We start from the raw sequence: 26,273 nt of genomic DNA, 5'->3' as shown, positions 1-26,273 counted from the left end.
AGAATTGATCAATACTGCACTGGTTGTAAATATTGAAGATAGTGAATGACAGCACAAAATATTGGTGGCTATGGGCAGCTTCAATCCAAAAATATCAGTATCAGCCTTCAACAAACCCGAATCAGTCAAACTCTATTTTCAATTTGACTTATTTTGAATGGACTGAAGTGAGATTCAATTGAAAACTTGTGTGCTTGCTTGAGCATCGTAAACCAAGCAGCTGAAGCCATGTCCTGTTTACGGTCGCAATGCCTTCATGGGTATGATTAGTGCATATAGTGCTGCTGATCACAAGGAAAGAGAGTGGCCAGCTGTTATCACCTCCACTCTGGTTACAAACAGATGGAACACACACACGCGCACACACACACACACACACACGCACACACACAACCGACAAGACCATCAAACTCATAGGTGAGATGACGACAATGATGTCACGCTTGATTTCCGTTTCACGTTTCACTTCTTTGATTCCTCCCTCTCTCCTCCGAGGGGGTTTTTGAGACGAATGTAAGCGAAACTGCCCAAAAAAAAGAGTGTTGAGAGGGAAAGGAGACGGCGGTGCAGCTTTAGAATTGGCAGCAGCTGACGGGAGCGAGAGAGGAGGCGAGGAGGTAAAGGCTTGAGGAGGAGGGCGAGGAGGAGGAGGAGCGGCCCGTGTCCGACGGACCTAGGAGGCGTCGTGGAGGATCTGCTCCAGCACTGTCAGCAGGTGTTTCAGGCCGTAGACGTAGCCGTGGTCGCGGCTGTCGCTCTGGAAAACGTGGGCAAAGTCAATCATCCGGACCTCCACGTCTCCGTCTCCCCCTCCCGCGTCGCTCCTTTGTCCTTCTCTCTCCTCCTCCCTCCTCCCGCCTCCGTCCTCCCCCTCTCCGTCCTCCCCCTCCCCTTCCAGTTGCGATTTGATTCCGTTTCCATTCGGTTGCGGCTGCAGCCGCGTCTCGCCCGTTAGCTTCCACGCCGAGTTGTCCTCCTCCTCCTCGTCCTCGTCGGTCGCCGGGCTCGTCCTCCTTGCCGCGGTGTCGCCGCCGTTGCCGTGGAGATGCTCCTTGGCGCAGTGGTGGTGGTGGTGACCACCCTTCCGGTGGTTGGCGTACATGGTAGCCAGGCTGTAGTCCCAGGGTGCCGCCACCCGGATGTTGTTGTTGTTGTACTCCGCCACTTCCTCTCCCCGCTCCTTCCCCTCCTCTCCTCCGCCGGCATCCGCGTCGCCCGCCGACGACAACACGACCGTTTTCCCCACCGGCGGGCTGATGGACAGGGTGCTGAGAAGAGAGGAAGGGGAGGAGGAGGGGGAGGAAGAGGAGGAGGAGGGCAGACCCTCGTAGACGAAGAGCAGGGAGCTGGCGTAGAAGGTGAGCTGGCGCTGCGACTCGAACCAGTGGAGGATGCGCTGCACCCGGCGGATGCTGGACGACACCGCGTCCTTTCTCAGGCCAACGCCGTTGTGGAAGAATTTAGACAGGCCTGGAGGAGAGGAGAGGAGAGGAGAGGAGAGGAGGGGAGGGGAGAGGAGAGGGGAGGGGAGGGGAGAGGAGAGGAAAGGGGAGGGGAGGGGAGGGGAGAGGAGAGGAAAGGGGAGGGGAGGGGAGGGGAGGGGAGAGGAGAGGAGAGGAAAGGAGAGGAGAGGAGGAGAGGAGGGGAGAGGAGAGGGGAGGGGAGAGGAAAGGAGAGGAGAGAGGAGGAGGAGGGGAGAGGAGATGAAAGGACAGAAGAGAGGAGGAGAGGAAAGACAGGATAGGAGAGGAGGGGAGAGGAGATGAAGGGAGAAGAGAGTAGAGGGGAGAGGAGAGGAGTGGAGTAAAGAAAGAGAGGAGAGGAGAAGGTGAGGAGAGAAGAGAGGAGGAATGAAGGTCAGAGCAGGGGAGGAGAGAAGACGAATGTGCAGGAGAGGAAGAAAAGAGAGGAGAGGAGGAAAGGAAAGAGGGTGGGGAGAGAGGAGGAGAGAAGATGAGAGGAGGTGAGGAGCGGAGACAAAGAGATGGATAATGTCAGCTAATAAATATAGTAAATATATATTTGTATTATATTGTAACATTTATAATCAAGACTAAAGAAGTGGCTGTTTTCATCTATTTGTTTCCATATCTCAGCCTGCTAAGTATCTTTAAACTGAAGCAGGACACAGAGGGAGAGAAAGGTTTTGGTCCATTTGACAATTTGTAGATTAAATTTGTTTTTAGATTCTTAACTATATGCCACTTTACAATTGAAATGCTATTTGCTGATGTAATATCCCTCACAAACACACACACGTACCATCTTTAATAGTGCTCTTCACCAGTCCCCTCCCGTAGTGCTGGTCGTAGGATTCAAAACTGTCACTGCACACCTTATATACCTGAAACACAACAATACATTACTTTTAGTGTGTGTGTGTGTGTGTGTGTGTTGATCACAGCCATGTGAACACCTGCCTGCAAACAAGGCCAACAGTAGAACAAGCTTCATTTTGTGCGTCACCGACCTAACAAGCAACCAATAGGAAGCAGAACAGGGTCAGAGGTCACTGCATCTTGACAACAGATGTAACAAAATATTCCTGTGACCCTGGAGTGACAGTTGGATGGATGACAGTTATCTCTTGTTTTCTCTGAGCAATAGGTGCAGCACTGCCTCCATCTTGTGGTGAAACACCATCACTGCGGTTACACTCGCCCATGACTCGCCTTATGATTCAGTGAGTCAAACCTAAAGATCCTGGCTTCTTCAGAGCTGCTACATTAATGTGCCCTTGTGTGACTGGATATTAAAAGACAAGCGTAGAGTTTGGGTGGTAACAAAAGTAAGTGAATGAATGAATGAATGAATGAAAACCAGATCCTACCCCCATCCCCCCACCCGATTAGATTTCCTCATCATTAGTCACCCTCCTCTCGCACTAAACTAGATGTGAAATGGTAGAAGTTGACTTTCTCATGGTGGAAGTACTCCCACTATGATTTTATTGAGCAAGAAGACAAACAAGAACTTTGGACATCAGCGCCATTTGGAGGTTTGATTTGAGAAGGAAAGATGCAATCACCAATTCTGAATGTGTAACGGAAAAGTACTACAACTAACCAACTAATTACTGCTTCCAGGGAGTAATAACAACAGGAATATTACTTTGCATTTTACATTTTTGGAGTAATGAGCCCAACACTGAACAACTGCATCAATTATTGCCAATAGCCTATTATTACTGTGTTAATGTAACTCATTTAAACTCATTTTCTAGGCACCTGTGGAGGATATTCTAATACATTTAAGCCACTAAACCACTAGAGAATGGCGTTTCAGGGTTTTCCGCAGAGATCTTGTGACAAAATGTGCTTGCGTCATTGAAGATATCAAATGACGCTCGTACCCAAGTGACAAATTGTAAGATTAGCTGATTGAGATCAGAGATGCGCATGCAAAGCCACATACTATCAGCGGCTATTATAACATGTAATACTTCAATATACTCAGGTTTCAGGCCATGGATAATGGGAAATTCAGATGTAGGCCGGTCCTGCTGCACTGACTTTGCATTGGTCCTGTGGGTGTGTATAGGTTGGTATAGGCAGGCTATTAAAAAGTTAAGATCTCATTAATGACGCCACAGTTAGCCTTCTGTCTTACTTATGACATCTGGACCAGGAATATTCTCCCTGTCTGTCTTTATCTTTTCCTTTCAATCTCTCCGTAACTCTCTCCTCCCCGACTATCACTCCTTCATCGGGAACATCATTACCGCTAATGAGTCTCTTCTCTCTCTAAACAAACACACAGCAGCGATAAGACTGGGAGTTTTCCATGCTCAGTGCCAGGCAGATACAGATGCTTAAAAAAAAAACCTGATCCAAGGTGCACTGTAGCTCCGTTTTGCACTGTTCTCTCTGTTTGTGAAGGAGAGAAAGTCTTGTCAAACTGTATCCTTGATCTTCCCAGAAATGCAAGGTGCAGTACATCGCCGACAGCTGGTTTTGTAACAGTGTTTAAGTGTTTTATGGTTGAGTTTTCCTCCTTCCTTTTACAAATCGTCAGGAGCCACTGGTAAATTCAGCATTCGTGTGATCCACCAAGCAGCACTTATCAATTATTATGATTGGCTCACACTCTGCCCTCCACAGTGTATGTTGATGGAAGAGGATTGTGGGAATAAGAGGAGAACCAACTCGAACCAATTCAAAAAGTTGAATTGAAATAAGTAAAGGTTGGTGTATTGGATGCATGCAGAACTGATGAGTGGATCCTAACAGTTTGTAAAGGGTCGTAAACAGTGTGTACGTTTGCCAATATGCAAAGTCACATGAAACTGCCAGATTTTTTTAACAGATGTTGCCGTGATGTTCTCTCCATACAAGAGAAAACAGACTCTTGAAAATGAATTCACATGTAGTTACGGCATAGGTTTAATCCAACAAGTGACACTTATTTCAGTAACATTTCAACTTTTAAAACTGCTTTGCAAGTCATTCCTTCATCTTTGGGACACCAAAGACACTGTGCTTGCTACTGAACATTAAACTGTAAATTTCAAGACAGTTTGATGTCATATTCTCCCAATCATAAAGAGGGAAAGAGAACGGCACAAATCAGGGCTTAAGATCCTTGGACTAGCTGTGGTAAAGAAGGAACCTCCATCATATTGGAGGCGGAGGCCAGTGATGGGCCGATATCTTATTTCTAATAAAACACCAACATCGTCCCGATATGAGTATTGGCAAATCAATGCATCAGCCTAATCCAAGTCACCTGTGTAACAATCACATGTAGCTTATACCCACTACAAAGCGAGGGCCTATCTTCTACTCAGCCTATGCTACAGCGGAGAAGATCAAACAATTGCATAAGACTTCCTCCAGGCTCCATATGGGCAAACGTCAGAGCACTTAGCTGATCCATAGGTAAACAGCAGCTTTATGATGGGTTTACAAAGGGTCGGACACGCAGTGATGAAACTGCCCCCGAACAATGGCTGACTGTATGAGGTAAGACAAACACTATTAGGCCTTTAAGGACAATCCTTCATCACTCAATAGGCTAGTTTGTACTGGATTCACAGGGTGGGTTAGACCTGCATCTCTTCAGGAAACACTTCAAAGCTCCTTCAGGGTGATCAGGGACACCTCTGCTTCAGAAACACACTCTTCAGAGAAACTTCTCAGCGATACATCGTGATTGAAATATCGATATATCGATAAATATCGATATTCCCGTGATATTGAATACCCCCCATCCCCCCAAAAAACAAACAAACAAACAAACAAACAAAAAAAAAAACGTTACCCACCCCTCCTGGCCATGGTACCATGTGTTGCTTAGATCACAAATTGTGCAAGCTTTTAATCTTATAAACCTATAATCTACTTGTGGTAGGCTAAAAAACAAAAATAATAATACTTTAAGCGATAATATCATATATTGCGATATTTTGGCGGGACAATATCGTGATATTCAATTTTGGATATCGCCCAAGCCTAGTGCAGACCCATCAAACTATCTTCAAATGAGAGATATTCATTTACATGGTATATGATGTGGGATATAACGAAGTTCAGATCCTAGGTACAATAATTTACTTCAGAACGTCTGACAGAAGTGATGCTTTTCTTGCCGATCACACTCCACTTATTAAAGAAAAACGCTGAAAAAAACTTGCATTGATTTGCAGTTATTTGACCCCAATGGCAGATTTGTATTTCTTTTTGTTACGATTGCAGAAAAACGTCGTGCAGCGTACCGAATGAGAAGTACTATCCTCTCTTGTTGCCCCTGAGAGATAGGACAGGAAACCCCAAAGCAGGGCAGACAGCGCTAATGATGATGATGGCGATGGTGGTGACAGTAGGTTATGTAGGAAACTGATGGAGGAGATATCAACCCTCTCTTTAATGTGTCACTATCTCACCCTCATACTTTCCGACAGATAAGAAGCTCTCCATTTCCTGTTCTCTCTCTCTCTCTCTCTCTCTCTCTCTCTCTCTGTCTCTCTCTCTCTCTCTCTCTCTCTGTCTCTCTCTCTGTCTGTCTCCCTCCTACCCTCTCTCCCATGCGGGCCCTATAATGAGACAGTGTTATAATGTGTGTTTTCTGCTCCATAGCCTGGGAAAGCACCAGATAAACCACACAGAGCATAGCATGTACAATGGCTATTTGCATGGATGGAGATAAACTCTGTGTGTGTGTGTGTGTGTGTGTGTGTGTGTGTGTGTGTGTGTGTGTGTTTCGAAGCTAAGGGCGATCAGGGCGAGTTAGTTCATATTCGCTTAGCTTGCCTAGTCTAGGATGTGACAATGAGCTCAGTGTGTATATATATGTACATATATTTATATATATATATTGTGTGTGTGTGTGTGTGCGGGCGTGATCACCCGTATGCAACAATGAATTTGTTTGCTGTTCAGCTCTGCAAAGAAACCGAACATGGTGCTATATTTTACATATCACATGGGTAAGTATGAAATGGGTTAAATATTGACCCAATTCCAATTGTTCATCAGTATAGCCAGGGGCGTCATTGGGCCGGAACACAATTTAATTTTTTTCTTCAATCTCTGAAATAATAAATACAGAGCAATACCAGTGGGTTCTACAACGTTTTGGGCGGTTAGACAACTGGTTCGGGTCGTTTTTGACACCAACGTTTGCTGGTCGGGCGGTGTTTGGACCTTCTGGCCAATCACAGCGCTTGAAAATGGAAGACTCCACCCGACTGGGAAGCCGGGCCACGTAAAACAAATGCACAATCAAATGACAGGTGAAGGGAGTTAAATCTAAAAGAAACTGGGATCCGGCAGTAAAATTAGTCAGCAACTGTTACCATCAGGATAGAATTGTTTTGGCTATCTGTGTAATGTTATGCTGGGGATGTTTTAGACCAGTGGTTCTCAATGTGGGGTCCGGGGACCACCAGGGGTCCTTGAGGGGGTTCCAGGGGGTCCCCAGCAAATTGATGAATTGTTAAGCTTCAGCATTATTTCATTTACAAGAAGTTAACACAATTAGAGAATGTAGAAGAATGACTTTTCTGATCATAGTTTCTCTGTTATCTCTCTACCTACAATACAGACAGTAAAGGAATTCTGGACAAAATCATATCTAACAATAAAAATATTCTCAGATTTGGGTCCAAGAGACAAAGGCCATTAGGGTTAGTTAGCTTTAGGTTTGTTTAACCTTAAAATCAAGTTACAATTCCCTTGAAAAACGCATTAAAATGAAGCAGCACCATGAGTACATACATTCTTAATATGGGTGATTCAGTCGGGAACAAACCCCCAATCCTGGCAGTGTCAGTGCCTTGCTCTACCCATGGAGCTATATAGTGAAAAGCTGTGTCCACATGTATTGAAATATGTATCGCAATCAAAATATTTAGCAAAACAGTTGCGATATGATATTTTTTGTCAGTATTCAGAATAGTAAAACGGGTTCAATAGGCCCCTAAAGTTATGAAACTTAACCGTACTTAACAGTCAGAGTAAGAGTTTCAATGTTTTCATATAACAACTGATAAAAGAAACTTGATAGGCACCAACTTTATTTTTTCTACAACCCACAAGTAATGAAGCTGATCCTATCTCTCTCTGATATATACGTATATATGCATATGCATATATATTTATATACGTACCTTCCCCACTTCTCCACCTCCCCCTTATTACCTCTCTCTTTCTTTTTTTTATCTATTTCTATCCCTCTCTAATGTCAGGGAAGCAGCGGGACAGTGCGTGTGAACCTAGCAGGGGTCAGACTAAGACCCGCGCTTTAAAGGGCTGCAACACCCAAAATAAAAACCTGCATTAATGCTTATGCTTGGTCCATACAGTACTGACGATGGTTGGGCTGAAATGTCAAACCTCCAAATCCCGTTCCGAAAAACTCTACAGACTCTAACAGACTTCAAAGAGAAGTGCAAATCCGTCACGTCAGACTCCAGGTCTTACTCACCCTCATGCCGAGGACCAGGAAGCCTATTTCCTCCATCAGCGGGTATTTTCGGATCTGCTGCTCCCGTTTCTCCTGCGAGGCGAACGGGTCGTAGCTGCGCTGGCCCAGCTTGACGTCCATGATGCACGGCTTGACGAAGCGCCGCGTCACGTCCTCCAGCTTCAGGTACAGGTCTGAGTCACAGGCACAAGTGTGGTCACGTCAAAATGTGTGCTCACGTCAAAATGTGTGCTATAGGGTTAGACTGATGATTGGTCTGCTGATAGATGTTGGTCTTTTATTAAAAATCAGATATCAGCCAGTCAGTGTTGTATACAACGTGTCTCTGATATGATGCAGGTTCCTCCCTGACCACACTTGGTGAATATGTTTCTATACATACATACACACACACACACACACACACACACGCACACACACACAGACACACACACACACAGTTTTTGTTACCGTTGGGGCTGTCAGGAGACGACCAGGTGCCGTAGTATTTGGGCAGATGGCTCTGGAGCTCTAGTAGACAGGGATCATAGCAGTCCTCCGCATACACCTAGGACACACACACACACACACACACACACACACACACATACAAAAGTGTTACACTAGCATGTAACAGCATATGCTTCATGACTGAGGCTCATTTATTTTAAATGAGAAAATTCATAACCAATTCAGGACTGTGTTGTATGTGTATGTGTGTTGTGGAAACTATTTGTTATTCTATACCATTTATACAGTCTTTCTGTGATCATTTCATGATAACATTTTACCACTGAGTCAAAGTTGCAGTGAGAAATTCTAGCTGTAATCCAAGTTCTACTAAACAGGGATGATCCAGTAAGGGTTCTATTTTCCATTTTTTTCCCAAACCTTTCTTTCTTAATTGGATTTGAAGATTTTGGTCTGTGTCACCTCACTGAAATTTGACTAGAGGTAAAAATACTGGTGTAAAAATCTACTCGAGTAAAAGTAAAAAGTAGCTCATTTGAAAAGTCCTCAAGAGTAAAAGTTACTGAGTTACTTTTTAGAAAAGAGAACATTGTTAGCTGTGATCTTTTCCCTGCGATTCTAAAAAGGACGAGGACAGAGTTCAAACTTCTTTCCATTGGAAAAAATAAAGTACACAAACAAAGATTACTCTTCTCTTCTTTGCTGACTGTCCCTTCACTGTGAATGACTCCACAGTCCAGTTTCTGTTGCTGATGGAGAGCCACAATATGTGTACTCTGTTACAGATAATTAGCTACTTCCACCCTTGGTCAGTATGATGTCAGCTGATAGCGGCTGGGTAATATATCAACTAGACCATATCACAATGTTGAGCTATATCACTATAGCTCAACATTATTCTACACTACACCTAAGTTGGCCTATGAAAAGTACTTAACCTGAATTGATTCTAATGCGACACTTTGATCAGACTCCACACAAGTGTGCATGAATATGCTTTATTATTATTATTATTAGCCTGGGTTTCAGTGGAGAGTTTTAGTGTCCCGTGATGGTCTAAATGCTGTTACAGAGGCTTTTCCACCCTGACAAGAATAGAATCCTGGGGGAATCACAATTTGAAATGACACTGTGGGTCTACAACTACATAAACTGTTTATTCACCAGTGTGTTAGTTAATATATGCATTGAGATTTGGTTTTATTAGTTTGGTCAGAGCGGGGCAGAGATAATGCGGTGACTCACTCTTGGTTGTATGGGAGTTGCTGAGGCTGACAGCTTTACTAAGCCCTAAAGCAAACAGCTAGAGCAGTAGCCTGCAGGCACACGTCACTCAGTGTGTGTTGTCATGCTACCTGCATGTGCGTGTGTGTGTGTGTGTGTGTGTGTGTGTGTGTGTGTGTGCTGTGAAGACATAACCACGTGTGTGTGTTGCACTTTGTGTTGTATGTGCTGTCAAACAAGTCTATATGTGACTCACAAGTGTGGTGAATGTGTGGATCTATGAATGCGTGTGTGTGTGGCTACTTGTATTGTGTGGGCCAACACACACACACACACACACACACACACACACACACACACACACACACACACACAATGGACTGTGAATCAAGTCCATATTTAACTGACAAGTGCTGTAAATATCTGTGTTTGTGTGAGCAGTTCTCTGTGTGTGTATAAAATGTATGCATAATGTAGATGTGTGTGTGTGTGTGTGTCTATATTACCATGCTGTAAAACTGCATCTCTCGTGGACCTCTTGGTGGAGGCTGTAGCTGCTTCAGAACTGTTCCATCTGGATGCTGCAAAATACCTGCAAAATAAAACAAAAAATAAGGTTATTTTCTTTTTTTGGAAAGGGAATATCTATCACCTCTCTGAATTTACCAGATGATGTATAATAAATCAATAAACAAGCAATAAATAAATACAATTCTTGATCATTCAGTTAAAAAATATCAGAATAAATAAACCCTAACCCAAAAAACAGAACCAAAAGTTGACACAACTAATTTATGTCCTCTTTATGTATTTTTAAAGGTTTTACCTGCTTTTACATATACATTGGTGTAAAATACCTGAGACAAAGAGAAAAACATAAAAAATATATATTCTGCTACCAATAGCTGACCAATATGACCAATTTCTGTGCTTTATTGGAGAGTACATAAGACTGGCCCAGTTATTTGGCTTCATGGGCAGCTGGTCTTTTACTTTTTGGCCTCAGGGAAACAAGACCAACAGTCTTTTTCAATCACAAACAGTACAACTTTTGTTTTTATCCTCTTTTGTTTCATAATATTCTGATAATTCGAGCTCATTCTCCACATCTTTGGAATGATTTTTCCCAGTCAAACTTGAACAAATCATATCAATTTGATTTATAAAGCTGAAGTGCGTTTGTGTGTGTGTCTGCTGCGTGGGTGGATATGAGAGGAAGATCTTGAATGAAAAAAAAAAAGAAAAAGCTGTAGCCTTGCTATTCCGATCCGTGACGTTAACTAGTTTCCCGGAAAACAGAACTGGTCTGCGAGCAATTCCACATTCTGGTGGACTTGACTAGTGGACTGAAGGATTTAATGGTCAAAAGGCTTGAAACAATTGACGCACATTCTTCTGGATATGCTCACAACTTATTTAACTAGTCAAACAATCAAAAAAAGCAAGCAATTCATTGGGAATGCTCAAGTATTCTACATTTCTACATGGCTGGAAAGACCATTTTCCTGCCTTGGTTGGACAATAAAGTTCTATTCTATTCTATTCTATTTGACCGTTGACAGTTTAACAGTTCAACGCTTCCAACGGTAACACCGCTTAGCCTAATGTTTAACATGAAGCCATAAACTCTCTGTCATTTATCAAACACACATAGAGCTTAACCACCGGGCAATAAAAAAACAGAAAAAGAGAGATGAAGACAGAGAGAGAGAGAGAGAGAGAGGGAGAGAGAGACAGAGGGAGAGAGAGAGAGAGAGAGAGAGAGGTATGAGGGACTTTGCCCTTCATCTAGGTAGGGTAATGACATACTGTAGATCTTCATGAGTGGTCAATAAGAAACTTGACTCTGCCTTTATTGCCCCCAACTCTGAGACCTGATCACAGAACTAGACAGGATAGACTGGACGCTCCTGTTCTGTTTAACACTACTGACTGGTTCCTCCTAATCACAATGAACAGAAAGGGCTTTGAAAGGGAGACCAGTTCTAAGAAATTAGATTAATCATCAAAAAACAGAAAAAAAAACATACTCCTCATGTTAGAAGTCCATTGAAATTGCTCGACCTTTCATGGAAATGTCCATTCTATGTGTTGCCATTCTGTACCGGTATGCCTTCAGCCAGTATAGACAGATATAAGAGGAACGCTCTAAGGAAAAACATGATTCTCCTGGTTACATCATCACAGGCCGACCACAGCTGATTACAGACGGACTGAGTCAACTTGGGAAGGAAAGGATTAGTCTGCTCTTGGGCTGATCTGTGGATTCTCTTTAGAACAAAAACACACACACACACTCAATATACAAAACCTAGCACGTTTGCATAGATATAAAATTTCTCACATTGTCTTTATAAACAGGAAATGTGCTAGTCACCTTTGTGGTTGAATATGAGTTATAGATAGACATAAACACATTAGCACCCACACACACAATTAGGGCTGCCCCCGACCAAAGATTTTCCTAGTCGACTAGTAGTCGTTAGTTCAAGCCATTAGTCGACTAGTCGTCGCACGTTTATGATATTAATTTAATTAAATTTTTTTTTTTTTTGAAAAAACACACCCAAGTCGCAGCTACTCGCGGTCAGAAACACCGGTGAAATACACTCTGGTTCACGGGAAAAAACACACCCAAGTCGCAGCTTCTAGCGGTCAGAAACACCGGTGAAATACACTGTGGTTCACCCAAAAAAACCACACAATAGGCATAGGCTATCAGTCGCTTGCTTTGAGCCCCGCTGCTGCACAGAGCGCTGTCCGCTTGTTTATTCAAAGTTTATTAATATTGAACGTGTCCAAAATGCACCAAATCCGACACTGCACGTCCTTGGGTCCCCGGCAATACACCCGCCAAGTGCAACCCTGGTCTAATAACTTTTTAACGACAAGGCGCAGCTCCCGTATCGAGTTTGAGGTTGTTTTTTTTTTGGGGGGGGGGGGGGGGGGGGGGGTTTCCCTGCGACTAACTGACCAATGAAAACTTGGTCAACTAAGACTCTTCTCATCGACTAACATTTGGTCGACTATTAGGGGGCAGCCCTAGTAAAACCCTAACCTAACCCTAACCCCCCCCCCCCTTTTGTGGTCTGTTATCTCATTATTTCTTTATAAGGATGTGTTTTTGTATGTGAGTCTGTAATGACCTTTTTTTTTTGTTGTTTGTTTTTCTCACAAATAATAAAAAAAAAAGATTTAAAAAAATAATAATTATCCATTTTTCAAATTTTATTGAAGATTGTTAATCAATGGTCATTGCATCATTTGATCAAATGAATAGGTAAATGCAACTGACACACTTGTTGCTGTAATTGTTTCATAATAGGCCAATATTAAGTGGCATTAATGACTGTAAATTAGGCTTGTGCCGATATTCGATAATATCGTGTATCATTATATTTTCCGTGTTATCGAATATCACACGTAATAATAATATTTTTAATAGCCTAGAAATTTGAGGTAATTTAGAAGAAATAAAATACAAAAACAAAAACAAAAAAAACAAAAAAATGACTGACCCCCCAGAAACCCTGGCGATAATATTGTATGTCGCGATATTTTGGCGGGACAGCATCGCGATATTACATTTTGGATATCACCCAAGCCTACTGTAAATTGAGTCATACTTGCAAGATGCAATATCACTGTAGATTTGAAAATTATATTGTGATATAAGCACAATCAGAACTGAATAAGTACTCCTAAACTACTATTACAATTTTAGGGCAAAGTAGTGTGTCATTGTCCACTTTCATGTATTTATTTTAACCCTAATATTAGGAAGAATCAAGTATCTTAATGTAACCAGGTTCCATTCCACGTTCAATGTTCTACTGTGAATCCAGTTGGGTGAATCCAGGTAAACCCATTGTTACACCCCTGGTTATCACTGTGTTATAAGTGTGTCAGTCAACCAGTCAGCCAGTCAACGAATCAGGCGGTAGGTTAGAAGTGTGCCGGTGGTGTTAAGACATCAACCTCAACACTGTCACGACCAACTGGCTTACTGACACACACACCGTCAGCCAATCAGATGAGATAATCCTAATGAGATACGAGTGTGAAAAAGAGAGGGAAAGAAAGAGAAGGGGGATAGATGAAGAGAAAAAAAGGGAGAGAAAGAAAAGCTACAAGTGGGGAGGAAACGTCCAATTATGTGATGGGAGTGTTTATGAGTGTGCGTATCTATATGCAGGGAGGATATTATAATTAATTGAATAGAACAGTTGAATTGATATTGGATAGTTATTATTGTATTATTGCTGATAACACTGATATTTATTGATTTTTGTTTAATAACTACTAGTCATCTGATAAGGTTTATAATATCATCTAACTTGATGCTACAGTATAATACTTTGGTACCACAGGTTTCTTTCCAGTCATACCAATGAAGCAGATTTGATTTGAAAGAGACATGCAGTATAGAAAATTCAAAGACAGAGAAATCAGCTCTACATATTTGCTTTTATCATGTTGAGTTTCACAGCAGCGTGTATAACTTGCATCAGATGCTGACTGCAAACTGAAACACAGGCTACGCCACCTACAATCAGGGTGGGGAATTAATATTGATATGTCAGTTTGCTGATACTGGCCTTTTTTTAAAAATCAGATCTGGTCCAGTCAGTATTGTCCACCTCTGATATGATGGATATGATGCAGTTTGATTGATTAAATATTTGTTGTAGAATTGAATACTACACTGGTTGTCTATGGGAAGACCTAAACCGGAATTGATTCTAATGAGAAATTTTTATCGGATTCCACACAAGTATGCAAGAATATATTTCATTATTATAATCATCCTGGATTTCAACGGAGAGTTTTAGTGTCTCATGGTCTAAATGCTGTTTCAGAGGCTTTTCCACCCTGACAAGAATAAAGTTCTCACTGAAACACTGAATACTGTCATTTTTTGGCCTTCAAAAATCCCATATCAGTCAAAGCCTAGTGACCAGCCATCCTTTGGAGGTTCTATTACAATCTAAAAACTAACTTGATTGACATGTAACTGTAGCTTCCAGGTCAAAAAACTTTATGTCTTACTGTGATGCCTACAATGCTCCCCATCAACATTAAGGTAAAACAACATGTAGCAACATGTAAGCTAGGTCTGCTGGAGCACTGCTGCTCTGTATCAAGCCAGGAGTTTCACCTCTGCCTGTCTGTCTTGCATCAGACGCTGTAATTGCATTAAGTTCAAACATCACGCATGAACCAGCGATGCTCTTTAAAGCCGATTAAAAACCCATTGTATAAATTCAAAAATACATGTGTGAATTCTTCTCTCCGTTCCCGGAAAACCTACTTCTGCAGGTTGTGGTTTTCATTTAACAGCAGCACCACATTCCCAAATCCTAAATGATAGCCTAGAGCTATAATCAATCCACAAAAAAAAGGGAGGCATCCTCCAATGTAGGTCAGACCTATTTGTAATCTAAAGGCCCCCTGATAGCATTTCATCATCAAATAGCTTTGTTGTTGTATTTAGTTATTGGCATCTGTTAGCATCGCCGATACCAAGCACCACTTCAGCTTGGCTTCTCAAACACAGCATCTCTCCAAAACCCAATAATTATGTATTAGTACTCAAACAAATACCTAAAATGTAATGTTAATGTGACAACAGCTTGCAGTGTGTGCTAGTGGTGTTTAAGATAAGATGAGATGAGATAAGATAAGATAAGATGAGATGAGATGAGATGAGATGAGATGAGATGAGATGAGATGAGATGAGATGAGATGAGATGAGATGAGATAGCACTTTATTGATCCCCTTGGGGAAATTCAGGTGCCACAGCAGCAATTGGCGGACAATGCCAAGGAAATGTCAAGTATGACTGAAGTACAGCAAGGTAATAGAAGAAATAGGTACTAAAATAAGATAAAGGTAATGTACATATAGAGACAGTGCAGTGCAATAGAGACAGTGCAGTGCAGACAGTGCAAATGAATGCAGGTAAATGCAAATAATAAATGCAAATGAAATGCAAATCATAATAGTCAGTAGTTATAGTTAAGTTATTAGTGCCGGTTAGGGGAAAAAGGGGGTAACTTTGTAACTCTGGATGAGACAAATCCGATTCCAGTCCCTGTAATTTTAGATAGATAGATAGATAGATAGATAAATCCGATTCCAGTCCCTGTAACGTTAGCTAAGCAATGATGGACTTGTCTGCGCTCTTCTTCTCTGGTGTTCATACCGGTTAAGAACACATGAAGAAATAGCTGAACATGAGCATCAGTCCAGACTGTGGGTTCGCCCTCTGTTCTTTTTGTTACGCCAGGCTTTCCAAGCATGAGGAACTGGTGGCTATCAGATGTCAACATCCTTCTTCTTCTACCCGTAAACCCTTGTGTTTTGGGGTTGTTTCCTGTAGTTGGTTGGAGTACGTTCTCACTCCTAACGAAACGCACTGCAGTTCTTGTTAGAGGACTGAGACTTGTATATTGAGGCGTCTCTGCCCCGTTATTTGGTGCCACCAGGGTTCAAATGGCATTGTTCTCACCTGGCCACATGAACCGAACTAAAGGAGAAAACTCTCCAGGTTTGAATTAAACTGCTCCAAACATGCTGGTTGTGAACGCATCCTAAGTTTATATCCCACTCTAAAAAGCCCAAGCCACTGGCTAAGAGGGTAACTTCATGCTGAGTTGCTGCTGTGGTGGTTCAGTATTGTAGAGTGTACAATATGTAAGGAAAACCTATGCTATCGATAAAATATAATGATGACAGTTAGTCCCTCAAATAGTAAGTGAATCAGTTCGTCAGTCACTGAAGCAGCCAACTAACCAGTTATTCAGCCATTCAAAGAACCAGTCAGTCAGTCAGTCGATCAAAGTAAAGTCTATCCCATGACTGGGATCACATGTTAGTCATCAGGTTCCTCATTGATGTGCCAGCTTATCAGATGGAAGTTACTTACCACCCATAAAGTACTGTCCTAAAGTGTCAATGCTATAAAATGATAATACAGCTAACAGCTAACGTGACTAAAAAATCAGACGCAGTGCTGAAGTGACAATAGATGTAGGCCTAAACTAAAGTGCAATTCAGAATGTTAGTGGGACAGACTGATATATTGGGATGATATTGGCGATTTATTAAAAAACAGATATCGGCCAGTCATCAACCTCCAATATGATAGATATGGAGGATATTGTTTGATTACATTGTAGAATTGATCAATAATACTACACTGGTTTTCTGTGGGAAACCCTTAACCTCAAATGATTCTAATGAGACATTTTTATTGGACTCTATTACAATAATTCTATTACAATCTAAAAGCCTACATGATGGGTAAAAAATGGAAAATTGCAGCTTGTTTGGAATAGATAGAAGAAGAACTGGGTAGTTAGCACGAGCAGTGATAGCCACCATGGCTGAACAGACAAAGAAAAGAGAAACTCAAACTGCATCAACAGAATATCCAAAGAAAAAGACGTCAGATTTGGAATTATTTAAAGACTCACAAATGTACATTAAACTAAATGTAAATTCAACTAAGTTTCATCCTGGGAGCCTGCCTCATTAACTAAGCACTTCCTACCAGATGTAAGAACCCACCAGTCAAAGGCTTGTGATCCCTTTTGGGTCTTGACCGGGGGCAGGCAGGTAGAGTATGCAGGTTTTCATTCCGACCAAAGACTACACTACACCGGGTGATTTCCGTGACTAACACACCTTTGAGGAAAGAACTTATCAGTGGAGCCACATTTTAAGAAATCCTGCGGTGTAGTAACCAGACTGTAACCCCTGGGGAAATGGAGCGCTGGGAGGGAGACATGGCAGCGTCGTTGTCAGGCTGCGGCATTACAAGCTAAACAGGATTCCAGTACTTGTTCAACAGCAAGCAATGACTATAGGAACTTGCAGAAGAAAGGAGATGCCTAGCTGGGTCTCAACACTGTGTCACAGCTATTGTATCTGCCTGTTAACTTGATTGTACGCGGTTGATGGAAGGTTTCTTCTCTGATGTAAGGTTTATTCTCTCTGAGAGTGAGATATGAAACTTCTAAAATATTACGTTGTCAAATATAAATTGTACTGATGGCTTATTTCTACTTTATTTGGAGGTAGACAGTGCAGACAGAGAGGAAGGACATGCAAAAGACACAACAATAATAATAAATTGTGTCTTAAAATAATATCTCAAAAAGCTGAGTGTTTTTTTGCTTTATGTGGTTTGTACATAACACAGGGAAACTGAGGTAAGAGCATGTGAGTTTGAGTCCTGCACACATCCTTAGTCATAACCATTCTCTCGTCTATCTTTCCAGTCTCTCTCAAGCCTCACAAGCCATGCTATCTTACAAGTAGATCACGGTGCCAGACAGTATAAGCATGCACAAACTATATGACATGGCGGTCCAAGGGCATCATTTTGTGCCGGGAGTGGACCACAGGGCCAAAAAATGCAACATACTCACTCATTTAGCTTCTTAGGCTGTATGTCATTGTGGTATTTGTTAATATGCTTGTAATAAGTAAGTTATTAATGCTCGGGGCAGTTTATTCGAACTCTGGAGTTTTTACTCCTTTAGTTCGGTTTGTTTGAGCAGGTGAGAACAATGCCATGTGAACTCAGGTGGCACCAAATAACCGCACCGCGACGCCTGAAAATGCGAGTCTTAGTCCTCTAACAAGAGAACTGTGGTGAGGTTTGTTAGCAGTGAGAACCAGGTGAGAATATAATCTGAACCAACTACAGGAAATTACCCTAAAATGCAATGGTTTATGGGTATAAGGAGACAGACGTTGACATCTGATAGCCAGCAGTTCCTCATGCTTGGAAAGCCTAGCGTAACAAACCGCAGTCTGGACTGATGCTCATATTCAGCTGTTTCTTCATGTGTTCCTAACTGGTATGAACACCAGAGAAGGTCACTTGGGGTAAAGAGTGCAGACAAGTCCATCATGCTTAGCTACAGTTACAGGGACTGGAATTAGATTTGATTTGAATAGCCCAAACAGAATAAGGAACTCTTTCCCAAAAAGAGCTTTGTGGATGGACAGGTTTGGCCCGCTGGCCGCACCCTGGGTGACTGCAGGCCTCCGGAAGTATCTTCAGACTAAGTTCATCTTTATTCCATTGTAAATGCATGGATTGAAGATGAACCTTTCTGTCCCAAAACATGGAGATGTATGTTCCAGGATTTCAGTAAGGTAACTGACTGAACCAGCAGCTGACTGTGATGACTAATCCAGCCGAGATTGTGCCGGACTTGACACGTTACCGATTTATCATCCACGATCAATTCAGCTCAACACCTCACCTGATAATGTACAATGGAGTCTTTGATAACATCAGGTGTCCTGCGTGTAGGAGTGTGAGTGTATATACGCAAGTGTGTGTGTGTATGTCAGCGAGAGAAAATATCAGGAGGAGAGAGACACCATATACTATCAGGGGTTTTCAATGACTTTCCCATGGTAGCCTTTTCTTCCCATTTGTTGTTGCATGGTTAGGTTAGCAACGTGAGAAAAGCTTACCATGATTAATTCAGAGTGAAGAAGTAAGTGAGAGAGAGTCAGACACAGAGAGATGCTTCATTTCCACAGGTGCATAAATCATAGCCCTGACGTGCCGTTCCCTCTTGTAGCAAAACAATGTCATGCAAAACACCGTTCAAAAATCCGTCAGTTAAATGTTGCCTCGCTTACAGCAAACGTACGTACCTGGTAGAACATGACTTAACACCTTTAATGAATCGTTAGGACACGCTCATTAATTCGGCATACATCCAATACAGCAAACAGCACTTATTTCAATAAGTCAACTTTTCTATCTCCGTTTACTTGTTCTTCCCACAACCTTCTTCCAACTAAATACAACGTGATGGGAGGTAGCAAGTAGCAAGTAGTGTGAAACAATTAGACTACAAAAGTTGATTTTTGTGCAAGGAGTTGCTTGGTGGATTACATGCACGCCGAATTTACCATTTGATCCACATGATTTATAATATGCCTTAAATTGTGTTATATGTGGCTTGTACGCTTGTCGTTAAGCAAGACCACATGAAATTGCCAGATTTTTAATAGAATTTGGCATGACGTTGGAACGGAACGTATCGTGGCTACATAAAATCCTTCATGTTTTATGACTGAAGCTTGCAATCATTGAACCTGTAGAGAAATTGGACTCTTGTCCGGTTAACTTACCCACTTTATCCACCCCGTACTTGTGACCCGCCACCTGATGTGACAGCGGGACGCAGCCGTTCAGGTGTGCCGGAGCTTGGGGCCCCAGAGGCCGCTGGCCGCTCTTGTCTTTCGCCGGGGGTCCGCCGGAGAGCCGCGGGGCCAGGCTGACCCCAACAGCGGAGGGGCTGGGGGTCAATTCCAGTCTACCCAGGGCTAGAGAAGACTCCATCATCACTTGATGCTGAGTTGTTGACATTCGTACAAATAAAAAAAAATAATAATAATAAAAAAAAAGTCTTTTGTCCAAGACAAAAATAAAAAATAAAAGTCAAGGATGTGACTTTATCGATTCACATATTGATATTACGTAATCAGAGAATATAGACCCGCACACAATTTTGAGAAATTATTGTGTCGTGAGGTTGAGAAGCCTTCATGGAAATGGTCCAATGCAGACGAGCCAGCCCAGCAGCTTTGGTCGTTTTCGGTGTTGCTGAGCACCGACAACAACGACAACAACACCGACGGAGAGTCAACACTGCCGTAACCTCCGGTGTGTCCGATAGTGAAGCAGAGCTCCCAGAGCAGCGCCGATTCAATGATTTTCATATCTCGAACAGCAGCATAAATACATCCTGGCCACATCCCACTTCCTACCAGTGTCAAGCCAGTTGGAATAAAAAAGCAAGAATTCCGACCACAGATTCCAAAATAAAACACCACGGGCGAAGGTGTTGTTTTACAGTAACACAAACCACCAAACTGAATACAAACACAGATACATCCGTAATCAGTGAAAACACAATTGTTGTTTTCCTCCCAAAGGTTGTTGCTCTGCACACCACAAAACTAATTCCATCTCAAAAGAGAAATATTTTGCGCCTATATTGTGAAGGACAAATAGCCCTGCTTCCGGTGTTGTCCAGGCTAAATTCAGCTACCTTGCCGCAGCTCCACTTCCTCGCTTGGAGAGACGTAAACACTCCTCTGTCTCTCGTTAGCAATGATGGTAACGACACGGAAGAGGTACTCAGTCAGCAATTACAGAAGCAGGTGGGATGGCAAGGAGAAAATGATCTTCCGAAACCGCACAAAGAGGCTATTTAGTCCCAGTTTCGATAGCTAGCTCGATATTGTACATTATAAACAAGCCCCTTTCTTTCATTACACGTCCCACAATAGGGCTGTCGAACAGAACATCACACCTGCCGTGCAACCGTCTTCAACGCGAAAGGTTGTTCGTTGAAAACACACACAGAAACGACGCATTATCGTATTAAAATCCATTATATTGGAGGAGGTTTGTAGATTCCTCACCAGCGATAGATATTCAGGTCAGTGTAGGCGGCTATCTACGTAACGAACAGCACCTAGCCGCCTACTCTTTTGCGACACTTTGCCATCACTGTTGCAAAAAACATACGTTTTTCATACCTTTGCGGCAGCTTCGATGCCGTAGATTTGCCATCGCTGTAAATCACTCCTACCAGTGTCGCGACGCTCGAGGTCCAGTCTAGTGTGTGTGTGTGTGTGAGAGAGAGATAGAGAGAGATTTATTCTGCCCTAAATTCCTTCTCACTCTACTGTGTGGATGGAGCAAACGAGGGGTATTAAACACAACTGACAATTACAACACAAGTATTTATTCATTTAGGGATATATTTAAGTTTTCTGAATGTTGAAGTTCATATCCCCATAAAGGAAAATGAATGACCATTTTAATTTGCAATTTGTGCCCGCATGAATAAACTTCCTCAATCCAGTTTCAACCATGTGCAAAAACCTGTTTATGAAGTTGACACCATATAAATAAAGCCAAGACTTTCAAGGGGGCCTCAGCCAATAACATCCATCTTTTGCTGGGGGTGGGCCTTCCCCCGAATCAGTGCTTTTGATTGGTTTTGTGAAAGTAGAAAAAATACATCAAAGCATGCTTGAGGCCTGAGGCATTTGCCTATTCAGCCTATAGGGAGAACCGCCTATATGTGTGTACAGAGTCTGCTGGAGCGTCTACAGGTTAGGGCGGTTCTTTCTGTTGTCAATTTCACTTCTCTATGTACTTGGGTTCCCTGGGGATCGCAAAATGTTTGGTCAGTTCAATACTAAAATGAATCATATTAAATAAGCCTACCTTGTATTTGAAAGCCTTGGGAACATGACTTGTCAATTGCAATAGAATAGAAAGTTGCTTTTTGGATGCCATTGCATTGTTGGCGTGGCATAGAATAACGCCATCTAGAGTCTCATTGGGTGTTTTCACATCTAGTTCTTTTTAAAGGAACCAAACTCGGTCCTTTTTAAAGCAAGCACTTACTTTTTAACATGGGGGTTATTCGGCACTTCACCGCCATGAAAACCAGAATATAAACTACTCACCAAGATCATATGCAGCTGGACGAGTTAAGTTTTTATCCTATTAAAACCATATTGCATTGAAAAGTCCTAGATATTTCGTTTTTTTTAAGATATTAAATTGATACTGGACTCTTGATTTGTTCTGACTTGACTTGCATTTAACTTGAGACTTGACATTAATGACATGGACTTGACTTGGACTCAACTTGGTAATCTACATTTAGACTTGAGACTTGACATTAATGACATGGACTTGACTTGGACTCAACTTGGTAATCTACATTTAGACTTGAGACTTGACATTAATGACATGGACTTGACTTGGACTCAACTTGGTAATCTACATTTAGACTTGAGACTTGACATTAATGACATGGACTTGACTTGGTAATCTACATTTAGACTTGGGACTTGACTTGAGACTTGTGCCTCAAGACTTGAGACTGACTTGGGATTTGAGCAAAGTTGACTTGGTCACACCTCTGAGTTATAAGGTTTTCACAGGACGACAGTGACATGAATGTGAAACGCACAACCCAGTCCAGTAAGCCTTCCCTGGACAAAACGAGTTGAACAAGTTTGCATGTAATGAATTCTGTTAAAAAGGGTAAGGCTTTCTGCTGAAGTCCGACCTCAGATCATCCCTCCTCGAGCACCACTGTCTATCAACCTGTCATATAGAGCCTCCTCTACCATAATCTGAGACAAGTCCATGTCCCTAATCGCAGCGACAATTACGGTTATCTGTCGGAAAGATCGAGCTATCGCCCTAATTGGGCTAAATTCACATAAACACAAATACTGGGATCGCTAAACAAATTGCAGCCGTGTTTACAGTGAAGTGAAGCTCTAGTTCCTCCTGGATCTGCTCGTGTCAACATAATGGCGGTGTTTATGCTGTGAGCTTATGTCAGCTTATGACAGTATTATTAGGCTGCCATCATGCATGATGTCTGTCTGTATTATATAAGGTGGACCTAGAGGCCAAGGCCATGACATTCTGCTCCACCTAATGGTGCTGTCAAGGTTGATCCCATCCCATTTCATACCAAATTCCCTCCCTGACTTTACATGCAAAACTACAATTGCTTGAAGTATCACAATAAGATATAGAAATTCAAACAGGAGGAAAGTAGTTTTCTGCCAACAACCTGGTCATTACCAATGGATTTTTATTTTTGTAAATTATGTTTATTGAAATTTTCATGAAACAAGACTTATTTTCATCTTACAACTGAATACATACAGTATTATCATACATGTACAGTCCACACTGACCAAGTCTACCTGCAAAAATGCAATCATACCTGTCCACTCAGCTAGTCACAGCATATAATACAGGTCAAAAAATAAAATAATAAAAAATATAGATGCCCAAAGATTTGATATGCCATCTGTCAAAACTGTTATGGATATTGGGCACTAGCCTGGAGGGGTTAATCCCTGCCATCTTCACACAAATTCTTGGTTTTAAAGGAACATTTTGCCCCTACCTGGGGCTAAGCAGCAGTGCCGGCTTTGGCCTTTTGGTGGCCTCAAGCGCAAATGTCTTAGGGGCCCCCTTGGGGAGAGTCAGCACGGCAGCATGGAACATTTCAGAGTTATTTTTGCAGGTCAAAGAAGAACTATTTTCTATAAATCAACACAACACATGTAGAATACAAAGTGCTGTATTTTTATTTTTTTTTAAATAACAATAAATAACAGAAGCGCTGGTTCAGCACTGGTATGCATGGCCCCCCTCCTGCCTGGTGATGATATAAATACAAAGTCTTAAAATGTAAATCTTCACATAATTTGTGTCTGGAAGATTTAACAAAGACAACAATATTGCCAGTACTGATAGCATCGTTATCGTGATTGAAACAAAAATGAGACAAATAAAAATCAGTTTCTCCTCCTTTCTCCATCCACACTATAAGCTTGTTGCTTGACCTTTTTTTTTTTACTCATCTAATGTTCTTAGCAGTACTAGCTAACCTTTAGCTATAATGTTTTGCTTCAGATGTGTATGTCATTATCTTTCTGAATGCCTTGTGTTGTCATGTGTGAGTGACTGTCATTGTGTATCCTCCTTTGTAGGATTTGTAAAAGTTTTTGTCATCAGATCTCCTTGAAAAGAGATTGCAATCTCACTGGCGTATCCCCTATAAAATAAATGATTATCAACCATACATGCATTTATGTTTGGATTTGACTGCAGGTGAAGGAACAAGCACACCATGTACATGAGTCACTTTCATTCCTCTTTCACAGATATGAGGTGGTATTGAGAGCTGCTCTACCCGAGACTTGTTCTTTGCAGCAATGCATTGCGAATTCTAACTCATAGGAGTTTACTTATTCAAACGTGTTCTGAGGGCAGAAAGAATTATGATTGGTCCAGAGAGATGACCAATGAAATCAGAGGTGGGAATGATTGGAGAAAAAAAAAAATTGGAATCACAGCTTTCCACTCCATTTGAAAAGGTCACATTAGTGATGCTCTCCATTTCAAGGTAGAAACACATTTCTTACAAAGGTGAGTTTTAGGATTACTATTATGTTAAAACATAACTGGCTAAGCGAGTTAGCTAACAGTGAACAGTAGTTCATTCTGCCAAGTGAGGTGGCCTTAATGTAGTAAACATTAGCTAACAGTTAACAGTGAGCAGTAATGTTAGCTCTGCTAATGTAAGCTAACTAACAATTTGGGGATTTCACTTTTAACGTAACGATTTTAATTTCATTGGTCATCTCTCTGGACCAATCATAATTCTTTCTGTCCACTTTTGAGTAAGTAAATCTCCTATGAGCAAATTCTACTACATGGAAAAATGTTTTGCAAATGATTTGATAGGCTAATGAGACACTAAGTTAGCTTATGCACAAAACTACATCGCAGTGCAGAGCATTGTCAGATTTGTAGTCATTCAACCTCAGCAGTTTAATACGTTTCTCCAGTAGGGGTGTTGGTTTGTGGTTTACTGTTTCATGATCTTAGAGCACATTCTTTTCTTGCTGTTGCTCCATTATCTTTACATTTGTCAACAGGGTTTACAGCAAGGGCCAACAGAGGAACATGAAAATGTCACTTTATGCAGAACAGACAGCCTCCTTCAGGTGATCTTCCACCTCCACAACATATGAAACAACAGAAAATATCTAGGAAGAGTGTGTTATGAGAGAGAGGATGCAAGACTGCAGGTCAAATAATGTGACATAACATCCAAAACATTTTGATGGAAATATGCTCAAAGAAAAATAATTTTTTTCTCCATCTGTTAAAGTTGATATCATTCTACCATGAGTTGAAGAACGCACTTCAGATTTCAGTGGAGATATTATTGGCAGCACTTTACAAACATTATTATTCATATCAAATCATAGACATTATTGGCAGAATATTGTTGACATCAAATCATAGACATTATTAGCAGCACATTATAGACATTATGGACACCCCATTAATGATAGTTAGTGCTTTTCAAGGTACTCAAAGACGCTTCACAGCACAAAACAATGTCAAAAAAGAGAGAATTACAATTTAATAACAAATAATATGACTAATAATAGTAATTGACTGCTTTCAGTTTTCAGTAATCATAACTATCATAACTGATAGTAAATGAATATGAAACATCATTTAAAAGGTAATCATGACACTCCTTTTACGTTGCTTAGTTGACTTTCCATACTTTTATTAACAATCTCTTTCGCATCTCTCACATTTACTGCTGTTCCCTCTGAGAGAAGAACTCAGAAACACATATTTAACCAGAAACACAACTTTAATCCTAAAGGTTTACAGCTCATATATGTTGTCTATAATATTCTCTACAATATGTTCTCTTTTTCATGTGAACGGTGAAGGTGTACCGTCTACTCTTGCTGGTGCCTACACTGTCTGTTTTATATGCAAACTCCATAGATCGGTTGGATCAGTCATTTTCCAGTCATGGATCAAAATGGATTTGAGGTTTCCAACATTTAAACCTAAGTCCTCCATTGCTGGAGACCACATACTCATCCATGAACACACTTACACACACTTTTCCATTGAAAAAACAAATTACTCAATTATTGAAAATGACTTTGACCTTTTTTATATTAATTTAAAATCCACAAGGGGGTGATAAAGCATATTATTCAATATTTTGAACATTCATCATTAAGGAGTTTGATGTTTTGC

General features: G+C 41.4%; 1 protein-coding gene across 1 annotated transcript; it reads right to left on the bottom strand.

Annotated features, from left to right (window-relative positions):
• Window positions 1-106: 106 nt before the first annotated feature.
• On the bottom strand, window positions 107-20,324 carry ipmkb (inositol polyphosphate multikinase b). Its single transcript, XM_071924697.2, has 6 exons — window positions 19,766-20,324; window positions 10,104-10,189; window positions 8,374-8,470; window positions 7,924-8,096; window positions 2,263-2,344; window positions 107-1,470 (listed from the first exon to the last, which is right to left on the bottom strand). Exons 1-6 carry the CDS (start codon window positions 20,001-20,003, stop codon window positions 674-676), a joined length of 1,473 nt encoding a protein of 490 aa, XP_071780798.2. The 5' UTR covers window positions 20,004-20,324; the 3' UTR covers window positions 107-673.
• Window positions 20,325-26,273: the final 5,949 nt, after the last annotated feature.

Source organism: Centroberyx gerrardi, chromosome 20 (genome assembly GCF_048128805.1).
Source record: "Centroberyx gerrardi isolate f3 chromosome 20, fCenGer3.hap1.cur.20231027, whole genome shotgun sequence".
NCBI classification, from domain to species: domain Eukaryota; kingdom Metazoa; phylum Chordata; class Actinopteri; order Beryciformes; family Berycidae; genus Centroberyx; species Centroberyx gerrardi.
This window is presented reverse-complemented; position numbering and strand designations above follow the sequence as displayed.